We start from the raw sequence: 12,878 nt of genomic DNA on the forward strand, positions 1-12,878 counted from the left end.
AGGGGTGATGAAGGCCAGAGCCTTTCGCTGAGTGCTCAATCTGCTGGAATAAAGTAGTAAGTCAGTTTCTTGATGGCGAAGGGGAACCGGGACAAATCACCTCGACAGAGGAGAGCGAAAAGGGCACAGCAGAAGTTGAAAGATGAGGGGATGAGAATCGTAATAGATGTTCTTCTCTATTTAGTTCAGGTTTGTGCTTTTTTCCAGCCGCCCGGCGTCTGCAGAGATGGACGGTGGTCTTCTGGGGTCAAGCAGAGCCGTCAGCTGTGGTTGTAACCTCTCTGACTGTCTGAATTGAGGGTATTTTTCCCCTCCACTTATCTGAGTTTCCTTTTTCCCAGTCCTGATCCGTGCTCTGGGTTAGGCACACAGGGAGCGACTGAGGGAGTGGATGCTCCATGTACGAAATGTTAGGACAACCAGGTGGAAAGTACAAATCCTTTGTGATTTAATAAAAAAAACTTTTTCTACCTTGAAGGCAAGCAGAGTGAATTGGACAAAATATACAATATACCTGAACAAGAATCATTTGCAGTGTATCAAAATGAAATTATTATTTAATTAACCACAACCACAGAAAGAAATATTCAGTAATGTCCATTACAGATTTGCTGACATAAATCATTTTAAAAAAGGAGAAACGCAAGTTAGATTTCTCCGATAAATTGTTTTTACATCAAAATTGCCCACAAATATCACAAATATTGGGGGGTGGGGGTGGAATTGGGTCTCTACCTGCTATACATATTGAACTATTTGTATTTTACAAATATACAACCTTGTCCTGTCCTCTCCTCTCTACTCTGTGTAAACAGATTTTCAGTGAATATTTGACACGAGACAGTTTGACTCCGCAGAATCAATCATGGCTTTCACAGGATCTAGTTTTTCCAAATGGTTTATTTTTGGCAATATTTTCAATGAGATGTAGAATGAAGTGACAGAAATATCACAATTTTAAGCTTTGTTTTGGTAACTTTTTCTAACAGAAATGTTGGTAATCTATGAGGCGTTCAAGGACCGTCGGAAAGGTCAAACTCTAACAATAATAGGGTTTAAAATGTCTTTTAAAAATGTTTCCATGAAAAAAAAAAACATTGCATGCAGAAAGCTTATAGGTTTGATTATCACCAAACATATGGATACAGATGTTGACTCGGGGCTCACCACCCTCTCCCTCTCTCGTCTCTTCCAGGTGGCCTCCCGTACGAGTTTAAGGTGGTGATTGCCGGAAACCATGAGCTGACCTTTGATAAGGACTTTATGGCCGAGCTGGTCAAGCAGGATTACTACCGATTCCCCTCAGTGTCCAAACTCAAACCGGAGGACTTTGACAATGTCCAGTCGCTCCTCACAAACTGTGTGTACCTGCAGGATTCGGACGTCACCATAAAGGGATTCCGGATATACGGAGCGCCATGGTAAGTTCATCCTCCATCCCAAAAACTGCTCATCACTTCTCTGTCTTTCATAAGCGCTGAGTTGCATTTGTGTTGTGGATCCCTGAAGTGAAGGTGTGCCTTCCCCTCTGTGGGAGTCTGGCTGATTTCCAGCTCCCCTCCCTGCAGTAACTCTGTACTCGGCTCTCAGCGAGGGGGCCTCTCTTACATACAGGGTGCTATTCCCAGCTCGCACATTCCTTTGTGAGCTCAGGACCTTCGCCTGCTCCCCAGGCTTACGTTACACCTGTGTTTTGACACGGGGTTAAGTGATACGCGTGGTACCGGGACTCTCTGTCAATAGGCTCTCAGGTGTGGAAGCAGTGCAGAGATGGGTGGGGTGGTGTTTGGTGTAAGCTGCATGTATTCAACAAACAGAGGCAGGTGGGAGAGAAGAGTGTTTGTGCACAGAAACTACTTGCTGTCATGAATGAAGAAAACTCCTGAGATCACGGCTGCATCTATAAGTCCGAATTTTGTGTTAAAATGCTAACCTATGTTTATGAAATAGGGTCATAATAATAACAGCTTTGGGGCTGCTTTTAAAAGAACAGTTTGGGAGGACATTGTTCTTTATATTTGGAATATTTTTACAGATTTTCATGCTGTCAGACAGCTCTTACCGATGCTCTCTTTAAAGCCACCAGACTCCTTTGAAAAAAACAGTAATTTTACCTCACAGAACAAGAGTTGCTGGACTACCACTGCCTTCATCCGTTAGTTTGTTTGTTTTATTGTGTATTTTAAGAGTTAGTTTGGATTCACTTAAGTCACACAATATAACAGCTTATATTCTACTAGATGAAGCTTGAACTCCCAAACATGAATTCATTTTACTAGTTCTTTTTTCAGTTAATTATTAAGTATTTTGAATTCTTAATTGTCTCAAGACTATAAGGTAATATTTTAAAACCGTTTATTTATTCCAACCTCGGCTAAAATTGAAGATATTATGATATGTAACAGAGAAAATAGGCAGCTCCTCACATCACAGTGAGCAATTAACGATCAAATTCATAATGGATTATCTCCCTGTCTACTGCCTCACTAATCTATTAATTGACGAATCATTTCATCATTATTTCTCTGCAGTAGAAGTCATCTTAGATGCTGATAGTTTTCCAATACAGTCCTGTGTTTCCAGTGGTCCTTCACCTTTTCTGTATCATGCAATAGACACTGAGCTGTGTAGTTCAGTGTGAACCGCTCTCGTCTGACAGTATTTGACCCGTCCTGCCGTCTGACCTCGGCTTGCCGGCGCTGCAGCTGTGTGTTCGGTTGCGTGGCGGTCGAGGCTGGAACTTCCTCTGTCCTGCTGTGACTCCCTCCCTCTCTCTGTGTGCAGTGGTTCTCACAAGTCTGCTCCAGACTTAAAATAACTATTTAGGTCACACCTTCATCCTTTTAGCGGCTATAATTAGCAGGTTTTTGCAGCCTTGCTTCAGAAGTAGTGGAGGGACGACGGCGGGGGCAGATCCCAGTATTTCCTGCGACATCACAGCAGCAGGAAGAAGAGATTACCCTCTCTCTTTTTCTTCCTCTTCTCCATCCTTCTGTTTGAAAGAGGAAGGATGCTGCCCCCCTCTCCCTGGTGGGTGTTTAGTGTGAGGGCTGGTAAGTGTCTGTTGTGACAGCTGGGGGTCTAGTGAGAGGCGGAGTGGACAGCTTGGCCACCCCCTCGCCCCCTCCAGCCCTCCTCAGCTTCCTCACCTCCTTCACACCCATATGCCATCGTGGCCCGAGGTCTGGCCTGCTTGTCCAGTGTGAGGTCTCACTTAGCCCCGCAGTGACCCCTCACTTCATCAACAGCTCACCAGCTCGCCGCCTGGGTGGCCGAGCTCCTCCGAGCCCTCAGCGGTCCACTGCTGCAGGCCGGGGCGCGACAGCATCACTCAGGAAATGTAGCGTGTAACTACCACCTGATAAACGCTGCAGTGGCCTGCTCTGCTGCTGCTGCTGCTGCTTTTAAAACACAAGCAATATGTTGGATTTTCAGCTCAATGGTCAGTTCAACTAATCATACATCTGCTTTTAGTGGTCTAAAGTCTTTGGGTCTTTCAGTTTCATTACAAAATGCTGTTCTTTTTCATGAAAAAGGGTGTTTTTGGAGAAAAACAACCAATAGTCATTTGTTTTTCTGACCTAAAATGCCACACATTTTAAAAGTTTGTGAAAATTCCAGAACATTACCGTCTGTACTGTCCCACCCCCTTCCACGTCAAACTGAAAAACAATGAAACAAAATGTCACCAAAAGGCTGTTTCCTTTCACTTTGAAAAGAAATCAACTTTTTGGCTTTTTGGTTCTAAAAAGCTGCTTTTTGAATCCACTTTGCATGTAAGATGACAAAGCAGATGATTCCTACTTTGATTATAACAAGCACAATGGAAAACACATTTTAAAGGGATGGGTCAGTTTTTTTCAGTGTGGTTGTACGAGGTTTGTATTACCTGCAGTAGATGGCGGTCGGCACGGCCCTAGTTTTGGAGAAGCAGGCAGGGGTACTGACACAGAAGCTAAACAATGTGCTGCTGTGGACAGGAGCAGCAGATAAAATGCATTTTTAGACACCCAAAATGACCCACCTAAAAAATACTCTATCCCTTAGAGTGTACTCTATACGTAGAATATTTTTCCTATGCTTTTCCTTGCCGCCAGTCTGCCCTTTCCAAAGTCTTTATGCCCTCTTTAAAGCCACCAGACTCCATTGACCAACACAGTAATTTTACCTCACAGAACACAGGAGTTGCCTTTGTACCGCTGTCTCAATCGCTTAGTTTGTTTGTGTTATTGTGTAACTTTGGCATCACACAATAACGCAAACAAATCAAGGCAGCAGTAGACCAGCAACTCCAGTGTTCTGCAAGTTAAATTGCTCTTTTTGTCAATTGAGTCTGGAGGCTTAAGAGAGAACATAAAAACAGCCTCAGTGTCTGCCGTGCAAACTTTAACAGAGCTGTCTGGCAGCAAGGTAAAGCAGTACACTTAGATTGGTATCAATTATTTAAGGTGTCTAAAATAAATTTAGCTGTAGCAGAACATTGCTTAGCGTCTGTGTCAGTACTCTACTTTCAGAATTAAAATCTGACCTATACCTTTAATATGCCCCTTTGCAGCTCTTTTGTGTTTCATGAAATCCATAAAAAAAAAAAAAGATTTGTGTTTTATTTTGCAAAAACACATTAACCACTGCATCAATTAGTCAGATTTCTACCACAAGAGCAAGCAGCAGACTGAAGTTTCCTCTCAGACAGCAGGTTGCAGCAGTTTTTTTATCTGCAGATGAAAGATGGAAAAAAAACAACAACATTCTGCTCTGATTGACTGATTAGCAACATTACACCCTTCTTTTCCATCATTTAAATGTCTGTCTTTTTAAAGGTCTTATGGAAAAAAATGGCTGTTGCAGCGCTTCTCACACATAATCCATTTTATAATTATCTGCAGCAGGATGTCAGTTCAGCATGTGGCCGTTTACGGCAGAAAGATTTGGATAGACCACTGAGGAACAGTTCGTTTAGTACAGTGTGTTTTGGACACATCCATATTTTGCTGTCGAAAGGAGCACATGCAAATGAAGCATGCTTTCACAGCACAGCAGTTAAAATCTGCTCTTTCCCACGCAAATAGTTTAAACTTTTTATCTTCTAAAACTGAGGAAGTAAAGCCGATTCTGAACTCCACTCGTTAGGGATGGAGGTGGATTTTGAACAAGGCCGATCATTCTCTCACACATAGATTTTTGGTTACTTAAATATGTGTTCAACATGTTGCCTCAGTTAATTAATCTCACTAGAGCGTCTGAAAAACCAGTTATCTATAAAAATCTTAAGCGTTGAGGGGAAAAATTGCCCCAGATGTTGTAAATCTGAGCGCTCCTCTGGCTGTGGGTTTATTGCCGGGGAAGGGAAAAAAAATCAGAGATGAGATTTATTTAAAAGCAGCAGACTTGAGGGTGGTGGAGAGAATTAGAATTCTTTAATTACTTGGTTTTTATTATATTAATGTCAATGGCGGGTTATAAATTCCTTAAACCATTTCAGTTAAGTGAGAAATTACAAGTCTGACATGATGCTGCATTAGTCAAAAATTACAAGTTACTCTTTTTTATTTCCTCCCAAATTAAAACTCTGCTCTAATTTGCCAGATTGATGTGTGATGTAAGTTTAGCTGAAAACCTGCAAAGAAATTAAAGAAACTCTATTGGAGCCAAGTCGTCTGCTCTCATTCAGATACTTGGGGGGGAAAAAACTAGAAGATTCAGCTCCTGAAACATGAACATAAATGTCTTGAAGCACTTTGAGCTTTCATTATCAGAATAAAAAGTTGATATAAATGATAAGCAAAGGGGGAGAATTACATTTTTCTAGTGCCGCAACTAAAGATTATTTCCATAAATTCTCATTCCATAGATTGTTGTCTTTTAAATCACTATTCCCTCCAACTCCTCCTGAAACATGAACGTTAAATAAGTTAAATACTTGGAAAATGTCTTTGAGCTTTCATTATCAGAATATATATAATGTATACTATAAAAAAGGGGGCTACACGGTGGTGTAGTGGTTAGCGCTCGTGCCTCACAGCTAGAGGCTCTTCTGTGTGGAGTTTGCATGTTCTCCCCGTGTCAGCGTGGGTTCCCACCGGGTACTCTGGCTTCCTCCCACAGTCCAAAAACGTAGGTTTAATTGGGGACTCTAAATTGCCCGTAGGTGTGAATGAGAGTGTGATTGTTTGTCTCTATGTGTTAGCCCTGCGATAGTCTGGCGACCTGTCCAGGGTGGGATCGGCTCCAGCCCCTGCGACCCGATTGCGGATAAGCGGTTAATGGTAATGAATGAACTATAAAAAAGGGATATAAATGATGAGAAAAGAGGAAATTTACATTTTTCGACAGCTGCAACTAAAAGGTGTTGACATCTTCTTGTTGCTTATTTAATCCCACCAAATCTTTGAAACCTCAAAGAGATTTGATTTGCAATGATGATATATACAAAAAAGCAGCAATAATAACTTTTGAGAGCCAAAACATGCAAATATTTTTATTTTGTTTGCTCAAATAAGTGTAGATTCACTACAGCTGCAACCTACACATGCAATCCTCCACAGGTTCATGCATTCACACACACACACACACACACACAACCTCGCAAACACTTGACCTCTGTGCCACATTTCAGCCTCATAAAGCAAAAACTGTGGCCAACATAGTTTTTTGTGGCAATTTGTGGAAGAAGTGAGAGGACAAGCTATAAAACTGCTAAACACAACAAAGAAATGTGACTTTATGACAAAATGATGTTGAGGGAAGTCCAGATGTTAATTTCTGCTATATTTACATCACTTTTATGACATTTAAAATACCTTTCATAATACTTCTGATCTGTGTTCTGAACATTTTGAGTAAAACTCTCTTTTGACCCTTTTCACTGCTGCTCAGAGTGAAAGCAGTGTACCATGAAAGACACACAACACACACTGTTTAATGACAGATGCTTAACAGACCGAATACCTAAACCTCCTCTTCTCATACTCACACACTCCTACACACACACACACACACACACACACACACACACACACACACACACACACGCTGTGGAGAGACAGGCAGGCTTCTGCACCTTGTCAATCAAACCTCTTTTAGGAGTAGCTGAAGGTCTCTGGGAGCTGGACAGTTTCACATTTATTCACATCGTTAACTCTTTCTGCTCCAGACAACAAGGTTTTTGGGGGCAAAATAAAACTCTGAGTCCTTTTCTCTGAACTGTAAAGCAGTTTAATGTATTTATTAATCTTCTTTTAATCATATTGCTTCAGTGCAAGATATGAATTTCTGATTTTTTGCCCTTTTGTAAAATGGTAAAAAGTTGAGTGCCATTCCACTTTAGGTTAAACTTTTAAAATACTTTGACTATCACTACTGAATTGTTAGATGATTACACCCCAAAGAGAGATCAATCTGTAAACTGAGTCATTTATCAACTAAAAACAGAGCTTTCCTTTTCCCTGTTTGGTATCACTGGTTTGTGGAAGCTGGTGAGACAAAATAAACAGTTTGATGACTTAATTTGTGCTCTGGAAGCATTATCTGTGTCATTATGTGACAGTCTGCAGGCGATATGATTCAGAAAACTTAAACTGTGGCAGAAATGTCATTTATATCCTTTAAGATTCACGTGAGCTAATTCTCAGTCCCAAAAGGTCTCTTCTCTCTATTCCCCTTGTACAGGAGCATTTACTTTCCTCAGCATTTTGTTCTCAAGACTGTATCATTTATTTGATATGAAAGAAGGGGGAAAATCTCTGTAGCAGCCAAGCTACTCAGCAAAAAAGCTCAGTTCCTAAGTGGACACTGAGTTCACAAAGTTATTCAAAGATGCATCTTCTACCATCAACTCCTGACTCATAACTGTGGATCATGCAATGCAGCTAAAAAAAGCCACGATAGCTCCTGGTGCTGGTGCTGGAGCTGGACTCCAGCACTGGTCAAAGCGGCAAATTCGTGAGTCATAGTTACCAAAGATGAACTTGATGATCTGCTGATCACGCAAATTCTCCAGCAATTTATTGACTGTCACAAAATGTTTCCTCTTCTAAAGCATACTTTGCAGTTATTGTCGCTTACTTTTTGCAAAAAAACATTAAAACTAAGTCCTTCCTCCGCATCTCAATGAAAATGAAAGCAAACCCCAGATACACATCGCTTTGTAGTGAGCTTTGTCTTCTTGGCATTTTCCTGCAATATTTGTATTTTCATAGCTTTCTGCTAAAAGGTTGATGCCCAGAAACGTTCTGAACATAACAACATGAAAAGAAATGAGCTCTGCAGAAACTAACACAATTCTGAGGGGATCATAAGTGATAAATGACAGGGATTAATTTTTTTTGACTCATAGTCACATAGTTTTTTTTTAAGGAAAATCCTGCATAGTATACCTTTAAGTGCTGGTGGGATCAGATCTGTACACACACTACAAACTAAAGCAGAATAATTAAATATCCATCCGAAATATCCCCATTGATCATTTCTTGGACACAAAATCAGACTGAATATGCAGCCCTCGAGATATAATATTGAGCTCTGGGAATCTCTTATGATCATTTTTCATATAGACTTAATTATGAATAAATTAAAAGAAACCATATAAATACTCATTAAATCTCTTGCACTCAGACATCGATAATAGGAGTGTCCGGTCAGGCCGGTCACAGATACGAGAGGAATCCTGCTGGTTCTTCAGACCGCGATAAGCTCTGCTGACTGATTCAGAACAGAAGTACGAGCGGGGAGGAGAGACGGTCTGCAGGGATTAAACTGTTTTGTGATTCTGGACTTGACCACAACTTAACTCCCTGGTCGAAGGTCAAACTGTTGCTGCTGCCTCATCCCTGATCCTCCCAGATGAACCCCTCCTCCTCCTCCTGTCCTCCTCCGTCTCGTCTGGGGAGTCTCTCTCGTCTCTCGACGCTTCTCACATATTTGTCTTTCGTTCCTTTCATTTCTTTTTTTCTCATTTCTTGTCTGTTTTTTTCTCCTCTCCTCATTTATTTACATTTATAACTTTGGTTCATGTTAGAAAATGAAATGGCAATCAATGTTAGTTTATTCAATAGCAAATCTGCTCGCCTGCCTGTGTGTGTGTGTGCCTCCCAGAGGCGGCAGATTAAATCCAAGTGCCCTCATTTGACTCTCTGAAACTCACCTCGGGGGAAACCTGCAGGGCCAAATGCAGATTTGTCATTTGCAGATTTTAGTTTTATTCATGTATTCATTTCTCACTGTAAAGGTCAGCCGTGTGTGTGTGTGTGTGTTTGACACACGGGGGGGGGGAGCGAGAGGGTGTGCTGCACAGTGAGTGGCCCTGGTTGTTTTCATTATGAGGAGGACAGAAATCTGTGAGGTTTGTTTTCCTCCTCTCCCTGTTTGTCTATCTGTCTATGTGTCTTCACTGTTTGGACAAAAGTATATGGACACTCCTGTCTATATACTGCTGGTCCAGGGTTTAGTTCCAGATAATATAATAATGATATAGTTAATATCTTAATGCCAGAATATACAGTTATATTTTAGACAATAACATATTTAATTTTGTGGAAGCTTTAGTACAGAAGAACTTAACTGGTCTACATAGTCCTGATCTCAACAGCTCTGAGATGGACCAGACCTAATTATCCAACACCAGCGTTCGAGCTGTGGATATATTGTAGAACTGAATACCGTGGCGTCTCTCAGCCTTGCAGACAGTTTTTTCTAGTGGTCACTCACAATATTGCAAAGAAATATCCCCCTGCAGCCTAAAAATCATTCTGCCGGCAGGCAAGAAAAGCAATTAAACAATTTAAGAATGTAAACTCTAGAGGTGTATAACAATATATTGCGATTTAACTGTTTAACTGCATTTTGTGTTCAAAAAATTAAATTAAATCAAGAATTCTTTTGTCAAATAAGATGAGGAAATTCTCAGTCTATTTATCTCACTTCAGTCTTTCTATTTCTCCACAATGAGAGTCAAACCACAGACTGACCATCAAAGTATTCAGTCACACTGAACTGATATCAAACATGTATGGATGACCACAACTGCAGCATTTTATCAAACTTTCAAAAACTTGAAGCTTCACTCCTCAGAATTTGTTTTTGAATGAAACATAAGAAAAGCCGAACTTTGCAGCGTTATTTCAACAACTTCCCGACACGATATCCTAAAGGACTTGGTGCCTATAGATTCCTTCCTTCTAGATCTTCTAGTTTCATATGATACCAGTATCTCCAGTATATTCCTCCTGCCTCCAGAAAATTCTGATGGCCGTCGGAACGCTAAACATCAATACTTCGCTGTGAATCGATATTATCTCACCACGCAAAATATCGCGATACGATGCTGTATCTATATTTTCCTCCACCTCTATTAAACTCTATGGACAGAGTGAGAACTAACAGGCAGGGTTGAAGATATAAAACATTTTTTGGTGTATGCACCAAGTGAGTTTTTCTTAATTGACTGAATAGGCTACATCTTTGGGTCCAGTGGTTTGAACTCACTCTTTGTGGCTGAATGGGAGCAAATTCCTGCAGCAGGTTCAACATCTGGTGGAAAGGTTGAGTCTGTCAGAGCAGCAGATTGCAGATTTTTGGAACGAGATAACAATCACATCTGTGTGTAAGGTGCAGATGTCCACATACTTTTGGCCGTGTAGTGTATGACGTGAAGAAAAAAAACTGTAACCTTCCTCCGTCTCACTCCGTCTCTCGGGAAGTGGCCTTTTGTTAAACGAGTATCCTGGAGTTGTTAAAATAAGGACCACCCCTGACCCCCACACACACACACACACACACACAAAAACAAACACACACACACACACACACACACACACACGCCCCCCCACACACATTGGCAGGTTTACTCTCCTTCTGTTTGAAAAATATTCTTTTAATTAACAGGTTATTAAATCTTTGGTGTCGATGTGATCCCTCATCTGACAACAACAAGAGTCTTCTCCTCATTATCAACTACACACAACAAAACTGCAGAATAAATTAGACAGAAACAAAAGAACCTGAACCACAAATAAACAAAGTAACTTTTTTTTAAATGTATTAACTTTATTTGGACCTTGTAATGTGACAGTCCTGCACCTACTTTTCTGCTGTTTGTGGAAATAGCCACCTTCTCTAAGTGGACAAACAAATAAAATAAAATATCACAAAACAAATTAAGAAACACATTCAAACAGTTACATTTACATGTGACAAAATCTCTATTTGTATAAAAATGACAGACAGGTCTACTCATAACTTAAGGATGTCTTAATATCTTTTAAAAATATTACTTGTTGTTAAAATGAGCAAATTTAATTGTTTATATAATTGTTAAACCCCCCAAGATCCTTCCTTCTCACATGCCATTAAGTACAGTAGTATCTCTTTTAACAGTACAATATTTAATAAGCTTCATCAGCTTTAATAAGCACATTAAAAAGGTTGGTCAATGTCCTTTAGTTTTTTTGTTTGTGCGAGTTTAAAAGAACACAATTGCACAGTTTTAAAAAACAAAAATGTCCTCAGTTGACAAACAGATTTTCATCATATTTACAGAACCTTTTAATCATTTATTAAGAAATGAGAACTGTGAACCAGCATATTTTATCATGAAAATATGCGAATTAAATTAATGGTGAAGAAGTTTACTACCTCCACAGTTGTCTTTCTTTGTAACATGCTTCACTCACCTGTTATTACGTTATATTGTCCCACAAATAACTGCAATAAATTAAATAAATGTGATTTTTAGAGCATTTTATGATACAAGATAATGTCTTTCTTCTTCCCTTTTCTTTAAAACATTCTATAAGCAACAAATACACTAAAATATGAGAAAATATTACCCTTCTATGCAATCAGATAGGATGATATTGTACAATATATTGATCATTTTTGCCAGGCTGGATAAGTCGATATTGTAATTATTCTGATTATTACCTATGATACTTACAAGTCCTAAAGTCCTGTAACTTAATTATTTTACTGCACAAACTAGATTCTTAATCTTGTTATTTGTTCCAAAGGAAAACAGAGTTACTGATGAAATATTTATGGAGCAGAATGATCCTTCGAGTCTATAAATAAACGTGTAATTCTCTGCACTGACGCCACCTGTTAACCTTAGAATCTTCCTGCATGGTGAGTCAGAAAAGTTGGCATTAAAAAACATTAAGAGAAGAAACTTTTTCTATGCAGTAATGTTTCTTTTCATAACATTATTATATTTGGACAGCTCCGTAACAAATGAGTAAAAATTGAGTTCAGGCGTTTTAACTTTGTGTTGTTTTCATCCGTCAGTGTCGCTGATCTGACATTTGTGTCGGCTGCTTTTAGCTTAATCACCCCTAAGTCACCTCTTCGCCGGCGCCAGCCCCTGTCAGTTTGTGTTGGCAGCCTGCCCACACACACACACGGTGACACACACTGTTTTCTCTGTCTGAGTTGTGAGCACATGGCAGCGTTACCTCCGATGAGGCAATGCACCCTGACAAATGTCCATCACCAAGAAAAGTCAAGGGCTTGGTGGTCGCTCTGCCCTCGTCTGTCTCACTCTACAGAGAGTTCACGCTGGGAAACTTTCTCAACCTCTGGAAAGTCAAAAACATGTAATGAGGGAAAAGTGTCTTAATTTTGCATTAGCAAGCCCAATTTTACAAGAAAAAATATGGTTTTTAAAATAAAGGAATTAAAAAGCAGCTTTTTTTCATGAGCATTGCTTGGATGTTTTTTTTACTCATTAAAAACGTTTTAATTGAACAGTGTTGCTGTCGGGCTGCAAGGATCATATCTGTCCTGTCCTTTTATGCTTTTTTTGCTTTTTTAAAGTTTTTATACTTTCTGTCTCTCATTGTAAACCTGTCAGGTTTTCTATGACTGTCAGTTGGCAACTTGGAAAA

At 39.9% G+C, this 12,878-nt stretch overlaps 1 protein-coding gene across 2 annotated transcripts in view; it reads left to right on the forward strand.

Moving 5' to 3' along the window:
• mpped2a (metallophosphoesterase domain containing 2a) overlaps nt 1-12,878 on the forward strand; it is an 87,604-nt gene that overhangs the window by 39,459 nt on the left and 35,267 nt on the right. For both annotated transcript variants that reach the window (XM_059348792.1, XM_059348799.1), the window contains exon 4: nt 1,196-1,421. In XM_059348792.1, coding sequence (XP_059204775.1) covers nt 1,196-1,421 — 226 coding nt within the window. The remainder of the gene's footprint in view (nt 1-1,195; nt 1,422-12,878) is intronic.

This window comes from Centropristis striata, chromosome 2, assembly GCF_030273125.1.
Source record: "Centropristis striata isolate RG_2023a ecotype Rhode Island chromosome 2, C.striata_1.0, whole genome shotgun sequence".
NCBI lineage: Eukaryota > Metazoa > Chordata > Actinopteri > Perciformes > Serranidae > Centropristis > Centropristis striata.